The 17967-nt window shown below is 45.4% G+C and overlaps 1 protein-coding gene across 2 annotated transcripts in view; it reads left to right on the forward strand.

Annotated features, from left to right (window-relative positions):
* LOC119161035 (uncharacterized) overlaps window positions 1-10605 on the forward strand; it is a 119215-nt gene extending 108610 nt beyond the window's left edge. For both annotated transcript variants that reach the window (XM_075880056.1, XM_037413356.2), the window contains exon 11: window positions 3844-10605. In XM_075880056.1, the coding sequence (XP_075736171.1) occupies window positions 3844-4679 (836 nt within the window). In that variant the 3' untranslated portion in view covers window positions 4680-10605. The remainder of the gene's footprint in view (window positions 1-3843) is intronic.
* Window positions 10606-17967: the final 7362 nt, after the last annotated feature.

Here is a 17967-nt window from a genome sequence, read left to right on the forward strand (position 1 = left end):
AACTAGTTATCAAATTGTGAGAGCATAAGTGAAGTCTAATTGTGTCATTTCTTACGAGTCATTAATGCTTTCCTGTCGCAGGAAAATAAGCAGTCTTTGGGTGGTCTAGTACAAAGTTTTTTTTACTGCTACACCATATGCTTTATATCATCACGTATAGATCAATTGGTAGCAGAAGGATTGTGCTTTCTAATGGTATTATTTTCAAACATTTCCGAATATTTTTTGTAGAAAAATATTTGATGGAAATCTTTAAAAAAATGTGAAAACTCCGTAAAACCCTGTGTGCTGCTTTGCACCGACACAACCTAAAGAAATTTTCAAATATACATTCCAAAGAAGGAAGCTATGTACAACATTGCTGCAAATTCGAGTTTTCTATCTGGACAAGTTAATTTTACGCAAAAAAAAAAAGCATTAGCCATTGTGGCTCTTCCGAAGCGCCACGGGGCACTGCAGAGCGCAATGCGGAGGTCAACACCCGGCCGTCTCCTCACGCAAAACTCCACTATCTGTGCCGCCGCTGACAAGTGATCCTGTTCAAACGACGTTTACGCCCTGCAGATAAGAACTGCGACCTTTAGAACACGCCAGATGTCTTTACATCTGATCGCCACCGCGATGAAACGGTTCGCAGTAGAAAGCCGAATTACTGGTGGATACATGTCGACGTTTCAGGGCTACTTGACGCTCATTCACCGTCTGTGCTAAAGTCTCATGAATCAAAGTCATCTCCCGAGTCTTCGCTGCTACCACCGTCGCAAAATTCTGATGGAGACTGATTAGACTTCCTTGAAATTTTCCGTTCCCGAGGGGCAGTTACTTGTGAAGTTGATGCCTTCGAAAATGAGCGCGACGTCTAAAAGGCGTTTTAAAAAGTCTCTCCCGTGGCGGAAAAAAAAACACAAAAGCGAAACTAGAGAAACAGTTCGCCTTTTATGCACCAAATGGCGCTAATCATCCCAAAGTGCTTCGAACACGAGAAAATGTTTATTCAAACCATCGGCAGCATACTGTTGATGAGTATAGGCGCAGACAGGAAAGTGTTATGGCACTTTACCTCAATAATTTTGGGTTCTGTTTAAGATGCAGCTGTAGTCAAAGACCTGCCATGTGGAGCTATGATATTTATATTGTTGCTGAGATACATCATCATATAAAAATTCCCATTTTCATTGATCCTCCACAATTTTGAAATTTTATTAGCTCACGTTATCGTTCATAACATTTCATATGTCCCTCTTAGCCACACACACAAAAAAAGCATAGCTCCACAGTCCTGCTTCTTACTAGTTCAACGATATAAAATTTGAAAAAATTGCTTCACAAGAACATGATGAAAAGTTCCGTAAGTTTGGTCAAGATGGCAAAAAATGTGAAGCCGAGAAAATCGCATTTGAAATTTCGATATACGCTGCAAAATATTCTATAAGGATCTTTTACCACAAATGTTATACTCGTGTTCCCCATTTATTCCCCTGCGAAATAAAAGAAAATGTGCCTTATTTCAACTTCAGGATCATGTCTAAAAATATTTCCAATGTGGGAAGCATTATCAGAACCTCACCATAAGAACCTGTTGAGGGGTTCTGGAAAAACCGTAGGGTATGGGGCTAAAAAAAACTAGCTGTAAGGCAGCATGCTGCCCGGGGTAATAAGTTGCTGTGTTTCGGACCCTCAAGGGACCATGAAAATGTCAGAAAAATCAAGCATCTGTCCGGAAAAACGAGTGCATGCAAAAATGCCCCGTTTTTATTGGTATTTTTTGCTGACGCAGAAGGTCACTGCTGTAGTGCGAAATTCTTGTTGCAATCTTGTAAATACATAGCTTAGGTGGCTCTGAAAAGAGCCGTTTATGTATAAAAAAATCGATGTGACCGGTACTACCTCAGTGGTCAACACGTTAGCCCAAAAATAGTCTCCTATTTTCTTTTGCATGGCATTCTGCTTGCCCGCGATGATGTTTGTCTCAATTTCAGCTACACGTCATGCTGTCGCTGTTCACCGATGACAGTGTCATCAGTGCTCGCGTCGACTCCGAGCTCGTTGGCTGTCGAAAATTTGATGGCAAAGGCTATAGGCACTGACTCCAAGGAGGTCGAACTTTAGCTGGGTAGCCAACTTTCCTGACAAAAAAGTCTTCGTGTGCACCGATTTCTCAACTTGCTGCGCCTGCTCCTCTGTTGAAAAGTACGTAGTGTCAATTTGAAGTGCATCGCTCGTCGAACTTAGTCCCAGGGCATTGTTGGTAGACAGTGCGGTTGAAGTTTTTAGCGGATCCAACCGGTCCGGCTGCGACTGCCACTAGCTGCCAAAGGGCACTTGCGGCCGACAGCTTCTTGTTCTAAGGCTGTTTTTTATGGCTTTCAAAAGCTCGTCACGTCAATAGTTTCATACGAAAGTCTCGAGGCATCTTGATGGCGGTGAAAAAGTACCAGTGCAAATCAGAAACACAGTGCGTCGAGGAAGATGCACGATCACAAAGCAGACGCACACAAATGGGCAGCCACGGCGGTGAATGCAACACACACACACAAAAAAAAGCTGACGCGTCGGTCACTTCAGTCAATGGGAGACTCGGAAAGGCATGCTTGAAAAGCGCGCCGCGAGAGGGCCAATTGGCGATCTGGAAACAGCCTTCAGAAAACCCGCGACGGCAGCCATTCCACTTGAGTGACGTCATTTTGAGATTGCGCAAACTGTGCACAAAGAAAACAGCTTCAAATCAAGCCCAAGATGACTGCGCTCGGTCTGCAGCAAGGCGCATGGCTCGCGCGCGGGAAGTTCGAATAAATTTTGTCCTTTTGGGGCTATTTTAGAGCGACCGGGGTGCATTGAAGGCTGATTTTATCGCGTCTCCTCACCGAATTTAGCGTTGAAAATTTGAGAGTAGGTGTTCAAAAGTACAAATGCCTCGAAAATAAGCTTTGTAAAAAAATCAATTTTTTGGACCATTTTTGACCGTTTTAAAACCCGCGTCCCCTCTTAAAGTGTAGCTGAACAATGGCGTACATATTTACTCGTCTCAATTCATGTTTGACCCATTACTTCGAGTGTTGTCCACAAATTTAATGTTAGTGCATATTTCCAGAACCGTACAAGGCCAGCTATAACATAACATACTAACCAATTACTCATTTACACTTGCTTTAAGTAATGCATTGAAATTCTACTCACCACTTGTCTATCGCTGCCTACGCTCTGGTAATGTCGCGTGGGTCGCTGCTGCTTTTTGTTTCAGTCATTTTGAAGCTGACAGCTTAGCGATTACTTACTAGCACCTATACACTCAGAAGCATTGCTGTGTTTTGACTGTCCACACCGAAGAACAGCAATTCCTTGTGTACAGAGCCCATACGCTGCATACACCGCTGCAGATCCCCACACACCGACATAGTGGTGAAACATAGCAGATTCTAGATGGCACTGTGGCAGAAAAAATGGCAGCCTCCTTGTGAAATCGCTCAGTAGGGAGGAAATGCTTAAACATGCATGTCTGTCTGCATATCTCACTGGACGTTGCTGTTGATGAAATTCTATTATAATATCAAATACCTCAGAAAAATAACATGGCAGCCAAGATGTGTCATTCAGCATAAGCTAGAGCCTTTAAGATTGGAGGGTGCTGTCTCTGAGGCTGGAAATGGCCCTCATTCTGAAGCATGCTTGTGTGGCTAAAAACTGTTCTAAATTGTAATTAGTTGTTTCATGGCAAACTGGTCACAATTGCACTGCTGGGAAGATGCCTTTGTTCATCTGTGACTCGAGTGCGTTTACAATCCTTTATGCATTACTGTGTAAAGTGCAATTGATTAAGTATTTTTTCTTGCTGCCTTTTGTCAGGTCCTTCTGGAGTAACTATCAAACCAAAGAAAGAAAATGTGGCTGAAGAAACTGATCACACCATGCGAGAGACTCCCGATGAGCCATCCAGGGTTGAGCCTGTCATGCTGGAGTCTGAAGCTGATGGCCAGTCCGAGCCAGTGAAGGAAGAGATAAAGGAGCAGGATGACCTTCAGGAGGAGCACCAGGCAGAGGAGCAAGACGCACCAAAGCATGAGGCAGCTTCGGCAGATATGTCAGTCTTGGATGAGCAAGAACAAACCAACGTTCCCAGCACCAATGGCTGCAAAGACTCGAAGGAAGAGGTAGGGGAGAAGCCTGTGGCGGCTTCTCCGAGCATTAGCGCCGCTCCAGCTACCTTCAAGGCTGCTTTGTCAAAGGCTACGCCAGCCAAAGCACCAGGGAGAAATTTAGCAGCTCCTAAGGCTGCTGCCGCAGTAGCAAAGCCCGCTGCCACCGTAGCCGCAAAGCCCGCTGTAGCAATACCTAGGCCTACTGCCCCTGTATCGAAGCCCACTGCTGCAGTATCCAAATCCACTGGCACAGTAGCCAAGCCACCTGTTGCTGCCGCAAGGGTACCTGCCGTCAACTCTGCTGCCTCAACTTCTGCCTCTGCTGCTGCAGGCACCAAGAAGCCGCCAGCTGTGGCTCTCCCAGCGCCAGCTGTGACAACTTCTGCCTCTGCTGCTGCAGGCACCAAGAAGCCGCCAGCTGTGGCTCTCCCAGCGCCAGCTGTGACTGTCCCAGCGCCAGCAGCAGTAGCAGGCAGGGGCGGTACGGCGAGGGGTCGTGGGAGGGGGGTGGCTCCAAAGGCAGTGAGAGCTCGTAAACGCTGAAAGTTGTCACTTTTTTTTTTCTTTTCTGCCAGTCTCCTTGATGGCGTGGTGATTCTCATTTCCGCAGCCTCTTTCCCTTTTTCATTTCTTTTTACTTTCTTTTTTTATTTTTCTGGCCTTAGATAAAGGTATCCAAGCCATGGCCAGCCCTTTTTTGTGTGCTAACAGTTGTCATTGCATGGCGTGTTTGAAAGTGCCTCACCTCAGTATATTTAAGTGTGGGCACGTGAATGTTTGAACAAGAGCAGCTGGCATGCTTCCTAAGAGGTCTATGGTAGTCAACATTTCCTATCTCTGTATGTTTTTATTTCTTCATTTCTTTCACCATTTCTGTATGTCCTTTAGGACAAAAGGTCATTTGATGCATGCATCATCTTTTTCACTGTCAATTCACTTTTTAAATTTTCTATTGACACTGTCCGAGACTCGGCGCGCTATTTTTTGTGGCAACAGTCATTTCTTGTGACACCAGTTTTTGTGACATTTTTGTGACATTTTTTGTGACAACAGTTAATGTCCGACTTATTTTCAAGTGTGAAAATTCTGTGCACTTCAGTTCAGGTTGAAGATTGTGTGAACTATTGAAATATGCATGCATTAACTACCATATTTTTTTCCCATGGGGGCCACATATATTTTCATGAATTTAGAGTCAAGTGATTGAGTGCAAACCGAGTGCCACTGCACATATGGGGGTAGTGGAACTGCGTTGCCACTTTGGCATTTTGCACCTTTGACATGTGCACTCATGCACAAGTGAGCATCTAAAAACAAAACTCACGTGCAGGTATCTTGGAGAAACTGCCATCCTAGCTTTATTTGCTGCCCTGTTTCAAGCTTGAAGCCACAGAGCTGCAGGAATGCTGCCACAGTGTTGAAAGTTGCAGACCTAAGACACAACATTGTGTGCAAGCATCTGGGATGAGAGGGAAACTGGAGTAGAAATGTTGGTCCATAATGGGGTTTCAAGGGTAAGATTTGTAGCAACCATACATTTTTCGGGCAGTTAAAGCCAGCACTGTTGGCTGTTTGTAAAACAGACGGTGCTGACTGCTGCTGTCTCTATTAAATAAAGCCAGACCTCTGCCCTCTTGGTAGGGGCTCAAACGAAAATTGGTGGTAGTGGACAGGGAAATAAAGCTAGGTGTGTGCTATCTTTGTTGGGGGTGAAAAGGTTTACCCGTGTGTAAGAAAAAAAAAAATTGATTTGCATGTCGCAAGTGCTTAACATTCCCAGTTTTACTTGACAGAAGTTGCTTGATGTGTGCTGTGGTTTTTCTGTGAAAGCATCAAATGTTCTTGGCAAATTACGTTGATGGTCATGTCTTGAAGAACAAGCTCGAGAAAACATTACCTATGTGGACAACAGTGATCTCATCTTATGGTTAGTCTAGTAATTGACAGAACCAAAGCACTTTATTAGCAAGTGTTCACTATCAGGCAATCAGGCAAACCTCTAAGTCAAAGGTAAACTAGGGACAACCACTGGCTTCACCTCCGCTTCTAAGAAGGTGTGCAGAAGGTGTGCGAATTTTTACTTCAATTCCAGCAGTTTTTTTGTTTTTTTTAATATATACTGTACAGTCCCCGGCACTGGTCGTGTCTAATTTGTTGTTAGAGTTTCTCATGAACACAAGAAGCATGTGCAGTCCACATTGATAACTTTTCCTGGGCTTCCTCCACCTGTTTTTTGTTACTTTTTTGGAGGACATCTTATTTCCAGCAGAATGCAACCACTGTGTCACCACTTCATGTTGTCTAATCTACGGCTAGCTTGCACCGATTTCTGCTAACACACGATGTGCATGGTACTTTTTTGTCACATTTCAGCTTTGAAGTGCAACCTTTTAGTTCAGCAGGTGCTGCTGCCACAAATGCTAGATTGCAGACACTTAAACCACCCAGCATGTTAGACTTTGTTGGCTCTGAGATAATCTTGAATATAGGTACAAGCTGCTGCATGTTGTTGAGAAAGATTGTTGTTGAGACTACAGACGGCGACAAGCTAAAAATAAGTTTGGCTCCGCCTACAGTCGGCAATTGTGCTATTAGTACTGCTAGCCAACTTTAATTTGTACATATAAACCATCCAATTGCATTTTCCTCAGTCCCATGTCGTCACGTAATTTTGTACAAGGCTGTGTGTAGTGTGCAAGAATATACACCATTTGAACATGTGTGAACCTCGAAAATGGGTGTAGATGCTTCAGCCAGCTGCATTCCTGTAATTTTCGTAGTGTCCGAAGCCTTTTGGCACTACAAGTAGTATTTTTCTATAGTCTGGAACAACATCGACTAGCATGGCATGGGTATTAGTCAAGTTGAAATTGTATAGGCATACCTTTTTCGTTATTCCCATAACATCAATCAATCTTGCACTGCAGGTAATAATGTATGGGTTTCAGTGCTGCCATATGGAGCTGTTATGTATATGTAACAACTAAACACACAGTGTTGCGGTAGACGCCTGTGCACGGAAACTTTTCAGTTGCGACGTTTCATGACCGTGTCACTTTCACATCGCGTCGTGTAAAAATACAAAAAATTCGTTCGACAGCACGAGGTGGCCTTGCCCATGCAGTGTATATAAAATCTTCTATACTCGCTACAACAATCGACTACTTTAGCATGGTAATTGTCAGGGCTACGGAGCAAATTCTTTTTAATGAAAACGTCCAAATTTTCAAAAGACATGACTGTTCCGATAAACAATTTCTTACATATTTTGGAATGGTTGAGTGCATTTTAAAGGAATAAAGTGCGGCACCTGCACGCCAGCGCTGGCAAAGACTTCAAAGCAGCCGCAGGGGATGCAGGATAGTCGAGGCGGTAATGCGGACTAGTTGGTTATCTGCATCTTTGTTCTATTGCACTACCATAAATGAATGCGGATGTGGGGTGCACGTGTTCCTGTTCGGCTACTTGCCTTTCTCCACCTCCCTTTTTCATTCCACAAACGCACTATAATGTGCCCCTCTGTTCTCACCCCCCCCCCCCCCCCCACACACACACGGGCGAATTTTTCAGTCACTGCTGTTCGTAACAGTTTTTAAGAACAGTAGTGGGAGCTGAGTGGGATAAGTCGTGGGCTACTGCTGACACGGCCATTACTGGTGGCGCCACGTCTAGTTCACGGCGCAATGTAAAAAAAACAACAACGTTGAATTCGTTGGGATCTACTAGTTTTTGTGTGAAATGAAGACTGTGTCCACCAATTTAAGCACCTAATCTCTTAGTTTGGCTTGAGCTATGAGCAGCAAAAAGTTAGTTCAGTATTTTTCTCTCTCTCTTATAGGGTGAGATCGGCCATTTAATTGCATTCGTGCGTTCTCATCATGTGTAGGAGTTTTGTACAACAAAAAGGCTGGAAGGGAACGAAAGCTCAAGTTTGCGTAGCGACGACAACCCTGCGCCTGGCGCTGGTGGCTAGCTTGTGGGAATTTGAGGATAGGCACGGCAGAGGGTGCAGGCGACAGACACAGTGTGTTTCGCCAAAGCGGGAGCACGAGCGACGCGCGCAGAACGTGTTCTGCAGTTGGTCTAAGGACTTTGTTGCGGTGCCGTCTGCTTGGCACGCCAAAACGAGACATTCACTGTGCGAAGCTGCCTTTCCGTGATGAAAGAAACGACCCCATGGAAGCATCGTGAGGTCTGAAGTATTGTTGTGTTGTGGGCTGCCACAACAATGTTGACAACACCAAAGGATGCTCTCCACGTGTGCAACTGTATCAGTTGCCGGAAAGTCATGCCGGGGAATCGAGAGCTGAACCGCATTTGCGAAAGATAGACCAAGCATGACAGGAGAGCTGGAAAAAATGAGATGGGAATTTTAACTTGATCGCAGTAGTTAAAGCTCAGCTTGATGCCTTGCGGCAATGTCAGTGGGTCATGTTCCCGTGGCCCAGAGGACGTGACTCTAAAACTTCTCTCGGACATTTTAATGCCATGATCGTATCAGTTCTTTTTTTTTTTTTTCATTTTTAGCAGGCCGCAAACGTTTGCACATGACATTACATGGCTGATACTGCTCGATATCTTATAAAAACAATTATGATTTTCATGATCGTCGACACAGCACATTGAGAGAGAGCAGCACGCCTTCATGTCGACAGAATGAGACTCGCCTCGAGGCACACGTCGTACACAGTATTGTTACGGACCTGAAAAATGCATTTCGCATTGGCTCGGACGTCCTCGTCTTCTATCGTCTCCTCTTCGTCATCCTTTATACTCTTTTTGTTAGATTTGCTTTTCAGAAATGCTTGCCCAACTCTGAGATCTTTTTGAAGCCGCACTGCAGGAAGTATATTTTGAGGGGACTAAAACGCACCGTGCGCGCTCTGCACAGGCACTTAAACGAGCGGCAGTGCATTCGTGGGAAGGGAAAATTCGTGACATACATACCCCATTTCCACTTTTTGATCAGATATGGCGCTGCTTGTTGCAGTGCCATATTATGGACATAGGCGTGGGCACTGGGAGGTGGGGCCCAAACGCGGCCCTCGGTACATTTAGTTTATATAAAGAGGGGGACGAACCCCCCACCCCTCCAAGGGGAACCCTGCGCATGGTATTGGTACTCCTGTCAAGTTTAATTGGTGTAGATCCGGTAGCCAATTTCGTTCGTCATTTCTATAATGTCGAGCAAATTTGCTTGTTTCTCAAATGATTTTACTTTGTGTGTTTTTGTACCGCAGATTTTAGGTTGACACATGGCGAATTGTAATTGTATTTGAATTGTAATTGTGTTGTAAATGTGTTTAGCCAAAGACATTTCAGCTAAGTACTTCTATTTTCGAATATGCCTACGCATGTGTACCAGCACAGAAAAACTTTTTAGGTGGAGCTGCTTCTGCAATATTGGGCTGTTTTCTTGTGTTGATTATTCTGCCTGTGTCCTGTTGCATATGGCATGTTCTGTCGCGAGTACTACCATAATAGAGTTTATTTTTTCAAGCCTGCATGAAGAATGGATGAAAGAAAACGTTCGTAAATCATGATCAGATATTGTTCTTAATTTATGACCTATGATTTGAAAGGAAGTGTAATGCACATAACCTACTGCATGCTTGACCCCCCCCCCCCCCTCCTCATTTTTTGTTCTTGTGAACATGTGCATGGAAAGCATTTTCATAGACACATTTATAATTCAGTGCTCAGTCGTCGCGAATGCATTGGAAAAAACAGCGTGAGAGCAATAAGGAATAGACAGAAAAAACAGGATAGAGCGTTGACTTTCATCCATTGCGTTTATTCTTGCTGTGCAAATATACATACGCTTTAGGAAATGGAGCAACCGGAGGGAAGGCGGGAAATGGAAAAACCGGATGAGAGAACTTTTCTGGGACATGCAGCGTTGTCAAAGCGTAGAATGATCAACTGCCAAGATGGCTAATCTTTTTGCCAAATGGGATGGATAGTTCTTCCGTTTCCCGCGTATATATATGCACAGCAAAAATAAACGCAATTGTTGGTGATCGGGGAGCTGGGGTGACCAGAGCTCCGTCCCGTTTCTTCTCACTCTTCTATGTCGTTTTCGCGCTGTCTTTTCACTGTCAATGAGCACCAACAAGCTCAAGCTCACCCGCTTCTCTCCACGAATGTTGTTTGCGATTCTCCCGCGGGTAGTTCTTTGTTATTGTTATTATTTCACTGTTTTCTAGCGTTTTGGATTATGTCGAAACACTTGTCGCTTGTTTGGGCGACGGTGACTGCACCTTATCGATGTTCGCTGGTGTCCGGCAGTCTTCGTGTTCACTTGTGTGAAAAATTTGGTGCCTATTTTACTTGCACTGTTTATGATTTCCTGTAAATGTGGCCCTAGGAGAACATAACATTGCTTTTTGTAGAAAGGTGCTAGTGTTCACATTTTTTTTCTTGTAGATTGAGCCGAATAAAGGGCTGTGACGGTCATTTCACTGCTTGACTTACTGTTTTATCGTCATGTTTTCGCGAAGGGGCGGGGTACTGCAGCTGTTTGCAGAAAGAAAAAAAAAATGTGAATGGGCCTTTTCCTAGTCCGAACAGCTGCTCAAGTGGAGATTGCCAAAATCAAAACTGGTGGCCCTTAGCCTCCAAAATTGTCCACCACATGCCGGTAGGCAATCTCGGAGGCCTGCGTTCGCGCCTCTCTTTGGGGCAAAGATTCGCATGTTTAAGGCATGAGGTGTAGCTTGGTCCGCACGTGTCGTCACGTTTTGGCCACCAAAAATGGCGCATGCCTCCTCGGGGTGGGTGCGCATGCGCATACTACCTACCCGGAGAAGGCCCTAATGTGAAAGCGAGGATTTGTGGTTTTTGATTCGCTTCACATATGAACACTGCTCTAATGCGGCATTCTAAGAGCGCTGGAAATGAGATGCAAGTGCCTCGCCAAAGACACGCTGAGCATCTTGAACTTGCCGTTTTCGAAAGAAATGGAACGCATGCTTACCCGCTTCTGATACTCCTTGCGCTATCGTATCACATTTGCTGCGGAGAATGCCCACGTGCTCATACTGTGGTACACTGCCTCAGTGAAACATCAAATGCCCATTGTAATTCTTAAAGTTTCACTAAAGAGCAAAACGATTTTTCGCGTATTAGTAGGGTACACTTTCACAATCTCTAAAAGACCACTCTTACCGCGACACGACGCTTGGTAAGAGAAAACGCACGAGAAGGTTCCTGCTCAAAACATGGTGCCGTGGATATTGAAGGGGTCTACTGGGTCCGATGTAGCTTTGTTGTCTCTGGGGCCATAGACGTGGCACACGAAATTTCAGAAAATTTCATTGTGGCAGTGTAACGAAAATACCAAAAGTACGTTTTGGAAATTTTCACGTTACGCGTGGAAATTTCGGCGCAAAATTTACAAATGAAACTTCAACCTCGATTTCCTCCGCTAATAATCAACTTGTGATAGTGAAAAGTATACCATTCGAGTTCTCAAGAGTGCAATTTGCAGGGGTGGAAGTGCTGCGCGATTTTGCGCTAATCTGACCTGCTGCGCCAAGCAGCGCCTAAACGGTAATTTGCGTGTGCAGCGCCAAATTCAGTCGAGTCATCAACCGAGCAACACGCGTGGGCTATACAAAAGGGCGCAACCGCGTCCATATCAAATTAGTTCGGTGACGTCGTATTTCTGTTCATGCATGAATCTTGTTAAGGTGGTGTTTGTGTGCATACCTCATTACGCGACTCTATATATGTTAACAGCAATGCTGTCAGCCAAACCATATGAACTGAAAGAAAAAAAGTTTCACTGGTGACGTGATGACGGCAATAGCAAAAATGTGTAACGGTAATGCTGCACGCGCTTTCTATTTTTGCTATCGCACCATTACGCGTGTAGCGCTGCCTTGCGCAATCCGCTCCCGAATGACTGGGAACAATCTCGATAATCTTAGAACCTTCCGATGAGATTAAGCACACAACGCGTACATTAGAGTTTGTTTTGGAATCTACGCATGCCCCGCCGCGGTGGTCTAGTGGCTAAGGTACTCGGCTGCTGACCCGCAGGGCGCGGGTTCGAATCCCGGCTGCGGCGGCTGCATTTCCGATGGAGGCGGAAATGTTGTAGGCCCGTGTCCTCAGATTTGGGTGCACGTTAAAGAACCCCAGGTGGTCTAAATTTCCGGAGCCCTCCACTACGGCGTCTCTCATAATCATATAGTGGTTTTGGGACGTTAAACCCCACATATCAATCAATCATGGAATCTACGCAACCGCTAGCGATAACGCGGGAATCTTCGATTGCACATGTGTAAATGCCAACGCACTTTGCTGCTTGGCAGATCATCGATGACCGACGCTCTGGTTTGCAGCTATCAGTCTACAGCTAGTATTACTTCTAGAGTAACGTTTTGTTTTCCGGACAAAGGGTCGCCCAAGTAAGGTTCACTCATGAAAACAGCGGCTGCTGCCTTCGTCAACCTCATGACCCCGTGATAATACGAAGGCTGAAAGCTAACGCCTTTGAATCCGACATTGCGACACTCTGCAAAACGCTAGTGTAAAAAAGTGCATGCGGCCGCTCCAGGGAGAAATGCTCTTATCGCACAATCTCTTTCAGCAGAGAGCGCACCACGTAGAACGGTTAACGAACCACTAGCTGATGCTTGCCGATAGCGAGCGCACCAGATTATTCTAACCACGCCCCTAGAATCAGAGTTCACCGCTGCTGCTCTAGTGACCCCCCCCCCCCCCCCTCCTCCGCGTATTTTTTCATGTTCGTTTAAGACGGGCGGTGTGTTTGCTCTATGCTTGAGCATTCGACGGCAGGTCTAACACGCGGCGGGGTAGTAGACACTAGACACTTTTAGTTACTTTTAACTCTGGGCCATCCAGCAGGCGAAAGAAGCTGCTGAGAGACATGGTCTCTCAACCAGCTCCTAGGTGGGAATCGAGCCCGGTAACCTGCAGGAAGTGAATAAAGTTGTTCACTCACTCACTTTTAGTTGGGCGTACCTAACGAGCCCACGTACGCAGCATTGCCACGGGAGAGAACTGGACATGTGCAGTACGTAACGGATCGATTCTAGGGATGCGTGCGTACGCCCGAAAAACAAACAAACAAAAAGAAACATGGCTTGCGTAAACGTGACGAGGTGAAGCGTACGCGGCCTGACGCTCCCGCGATATCTCGATTGATACAGGAACCAGATAGCAAAACGGCAGCGATGGCGTCGAACGCAGAGAGCAACAAAGCCGGCCCAAACAGAGTATATTTTACTTTGAGGGACGGTGTTGCGCTGCTGCCGGAAGTACAAACCAGCGACGCGTTTAGACGTCGCGAGCAGTGGGAAGAGATTGCTTGGCGCCTCAGGAAAGGCCTGAAAAAAAAAAAAAAAAACATTTACTGCGCTCTGTGTGCGCGAGCGCCTGGACCCATAGGCGTATCAGCCGGGGGGCTCAAGTCCCCCCCCCCCCCCCCCCACTTTCGACAGCTAGTGGTCACAGTCGGCTGCACGCTGCGGAAAACAGCTAAGGCAAAATTTTCCTTCATGACTAGTAATCACTCAATAATATTTTTACGAGAAAAAAAAGCATTATAAGGCAAAGGTACATTGTAGTTATAATTTTCCTACGTTTCAGCAGTGACAATTTTCCTTGAATGCTTTTTGCGATGGTTTCCGCCCTGTGCAGTAAGTAGCACTGCAGAGCAGACTAGCGCTGAGCAAGTGACCTAATGTTTAAATCACTTGTTCATGTTTTTATTCTACTGCAACTGACGGATGCAGTGATAGATGGGAACGAACACACTTTATGGACCGGTCAAAGCATTTGATGCTTCGGCAAAATCATTTTCTTTCATCTAAGAAGATTACCATCACCGCTGCTCTGTCGAAGCTGCTGTGAGCACATACATGACTGCGACTAATCTTTCTGAATATATTAATTTTGCCGTATTGGAAGCGCCAAGAAAAGTTTCCACTCAGTTAATCTCCGATAAATCTGATCAGCCTTGCTTATGGCAATATGGAGCGATGGAGGCAGCTTGCAAAGTGATGATTTGATTGATATGTAAGGTTTAACGTCCCAAAACCACTATATGATTATGAGAGACGCCGTAGTGGAGGGCTCCGGAAATTTAGACCACATGGGGTTCTTTAACGTGCACCCAAATCTGAGCACACGGGCCTACAACATTTCCGCCTCGATCGGAAATGCAGCCGCCGCAGCCGGGATTCGAACCCGCGCCCTGCGGGTCAGCAGCCGAGTACCTTAGCCACTAGACCACCGCGGCGGGGCAGCTTGCAAAGTGGCGACGAATAAAGCAGTGGACTAGAGCTCAGTGAGAAGCTAGAAATAATTAGAAGTGCTAGAAATTCCTCATTAAATTTCATTCAATGTTAAGATATTTACTGTTGAAGAGGCTGCCATCAATATAATTATAGCCATGCGGAAAGTTGTGAGGTAAAACATAAAAAGCGTCGCGTGTAATGTTATAACATTTATGCTATTGAACAAATGCTGTGTGTATGACGACATGAAAGTGCGAGCACGTCGACGAAGTTTTCTGTCTCCTAATTATATATATATATATATATATATATATATATATATATATATATATATATATATATATATATATATATATATATATATATATATATATATATATAAACAGAGGGAGAGAGACAAAGAAGTGTATACTTAAGGGCTCGTTTTTCCGTGTTTGACACAATAATAATAGGATCTAACATACAATACTGCCAAGGAAAGTATAGGGGAAGCTACGAGATCCAATTGTAATGTACATGTGAATAAAGAAAAGTGGTGGAAAAGATGACTTGCCGTGGGCAGGAACCGAACCTCCGACCTGCGTATGACGCTTTCGATGCTCTAACACTGAGCTACCACGGCGGCTATACCCCCAGCGACTTTATTTAGTGAATTTAAACGTGGGAGTGTCAGTCAGCGGCGCCAGCAGCCATGGCGGCGAGTGTGGTGCACTCTTTATGAAGGGATAGATAGATATGTGGGGTTTAACGTCCCAAAACCACCATATGATTACGAGAGACGCCGTAGTGGAGGGCTCCGGAAATTTCGACCACCTGGGGTTCTTTAACGTGCACCCAAATCTGAGCACATGGGCCTACAATATTTCCGCCTCCATCGGAAATGCTGCCGCCGCAGCCGGGGTTCGAACCCGCGACCTGCGGGTCTGTAGCCGAGTACCTTAGCCACTAGACCACCGCGGCGGGGCACTCTTTATGACCCTGTTTGGCGTCACGTAGCAGGTGAACTTATTACGAGCTGGAAGCTGACCAATAGTCCCTCGTATACAACCTAATGCACCAAGTCTGCCAGTACGAGACCCTCGTTAATGAATAAGGGAAATCAGTGTATACTTAAGGGCTATTTTTTTCGTGTTTGACACAATAATAATGAGATCTAAGAGAAAATAATGCCAAGGAAGGTATAGAGAAAGTTATTAGACTGTATTGTATTGTAATTGTGAAGAAAGCAAAGAGGGTGAATATATATATATATATATATATATATATATATATATATATATATATATATATATATATATATATATATATATATATATATATATATATATATACTGGCGGACAAGTGTGATAGGTTTTTAGCCCCCCCCCCCCTCGCAAATCGGCAAATCGCAAAAGAGTTGGTACGCCACTGCCTGGGCCTTTCGCTGTTTTATTTCTAATAACATATGTCTAGCTGCACTAAACGTATCTCGGTACGGTCAATACGGTGAACTAAAGGTGTCGTTGAGCGCTTCGCATGCAGCGTACGCAACGTATCGTGCGGCGTACGTAGGCTCGATGCATACGCCGCGTGGCTAAGGGAGAGAAGTGTGCATGCGCAGTACGTATCTATTCCATGGATGCGTGCGTATGCCGGGAAAAAAAAAAAAAAAAACGCGGCGTGCGTAAACGTCACGAGGCGAAGCGGGACGCTCTCGAGATATTTCGATTGAAGTAGGAACCAGATAGCAAAATGGCAGCGATGCCGTCGAATGCAGAGAGCAACAAAGCCGGTTTAACCTTGAGGGACGATGTTGCGCTGCTATCGGAAGTGCAAACCAGCGATCCGTTTATGCATCCGGAACAAACCGACGCCTACCATGTTCGCTAAAAAGTACTCAAAAGTAATGTCCCTCAAAAAATTGGCCCCGTACCACGTGCATGCTACACCGCAAATGTCGTCGAAAGACCATAGTCTTGCGGCTGGAGAGATTGATCAAAACGTTCATTTGATGTTCTGCGCAAGAAAATCGGTGAATGGTATTCTGGAGGCACGGCGTTAGAAATGCCTCGAGCGTGCAAAGGGGGGGGGGGGGGGGACGAGCGCAACAGGTCACGTCACACGTGGCACATGAGTGCTATCTGGCAGTTATCCTGGAAAACGGGGCGCGTGCCGTGCGCGCTCGTCTCTGAGGTGATAAGGTGTAGAACGCAAGGCGACGGGTAGGTGCCACCACCGTGTCGTCTTAGCAAAGCGTTGGAAATACTTGCCATTTCGTGCAAGCGTTGCATGGCCAGCGCAGCGTTATAAAGGCTACGATCCTTAAAATTACTTATGTATGCCTTTGCTAGTCAAAATACACATACATAATATTGACGTATTGTTATGGTGCCTCAGATTTGCGCAATAATTGCTTTTAAAGACGATAGTCTTTCTGGGGACCTTCGACGCAAAAATTTTGGTCTGTCTGTCTGTCTGTCTGTCTGTCTGTACATTTCTTTGTTTGTCCACTCTTAAGGGTACCAGGTACTCGAAACGGCACCATTCGATACCCTAAATGGCTGACCACATCCGCAGCGCCCACCAATGTTGCTCAAGATCCAGCGCTCATACTTGTGCGATTGTCAATTAAAAAAGCAATTATTGCGCATATCTGAGTCACCATAACAACACGTATATATTCTGCATGCGCATGCTTTACTAGGAAAGGCATACATAGGTAATTCTAGGAATGGTAGCGTTTATCACCCTGCGCTGACCATGCAACGCTTGCACGAAAAGGCGAGTGTTTCCAACGCTTTGCTAAGACGACATTTAATTGACAATCGCACAAGTTTGAACGCTGAACCTTGAGCAATATTGGTGGGCGCTGCGGATGGGGTCGGCCATTTGGAGTATCGTTGGGTCACTTTGGTGTCGTTTAGGGTACCGTTAAAGGTGGACAAACAGACAGACCGAAATTTTCGCGTCGAAGGTCCCTGTTACAAGCTGCCACTATAGCGTCGCCAGCGCGAAGTCGGCGACGGGAATGACAGCAGGTTGGTTCGTTCCGTACGCAAGCAGAGACAGTGAAGAGATCAGAGACGTGGGAAAACAAAACAAACTTTACTCTAGTGATATTGCAGCACACGGGATCTAATACAACACTTCAATACAACTAACAAAATACATCGACACTTGATACAACTAAAGAGATATATAACAGAAACAATAAATCAGCTTACGAGAGAGAACTATTACAAACTACACAAACTAACAAGAATAGAACGATGGAGGAGAAAGTTCGAAGATATAAACAGGTGAAGGCATACGTGTGATGACCGGCAGCGTTGCGTCCCCGACGATCGGATGCGAGAAGTCGAAGAGAGTTTTGGCACGACTGCGATGTCGCCGGTGTTGCAACGCTGGTGACTCTGGGAGGCTAGTGCTTGCAGGTGACTTCGAGCAAGTTGAGCTAACTCGAGGCGAAGTCCCGATGTCTACGTTGCAGACGTTAATATCGCGTCACAACTAGACGAACGGCTAAGTTTAGGTGGCCAGCCGATACAGAGCCACACTAAAAACTTCTAGAAGAGATGCTTGT

Source organism: Rhipicephalus microplus, chromosome X (assembly GCF_043290135.1).
Source record: "Rhipicephalus microplus isolate Deutch F79 chromosome X, USDA_Rmic, whole genome shotgun sequence".
In the NCBI taxonomy this organism is placed as follows: Eukaryota; Metazoa; Arthropoda; class Arachnida; order Ixodida; family Ixodidae; genus Rhipicephalus; species Rhipicephalus microplus.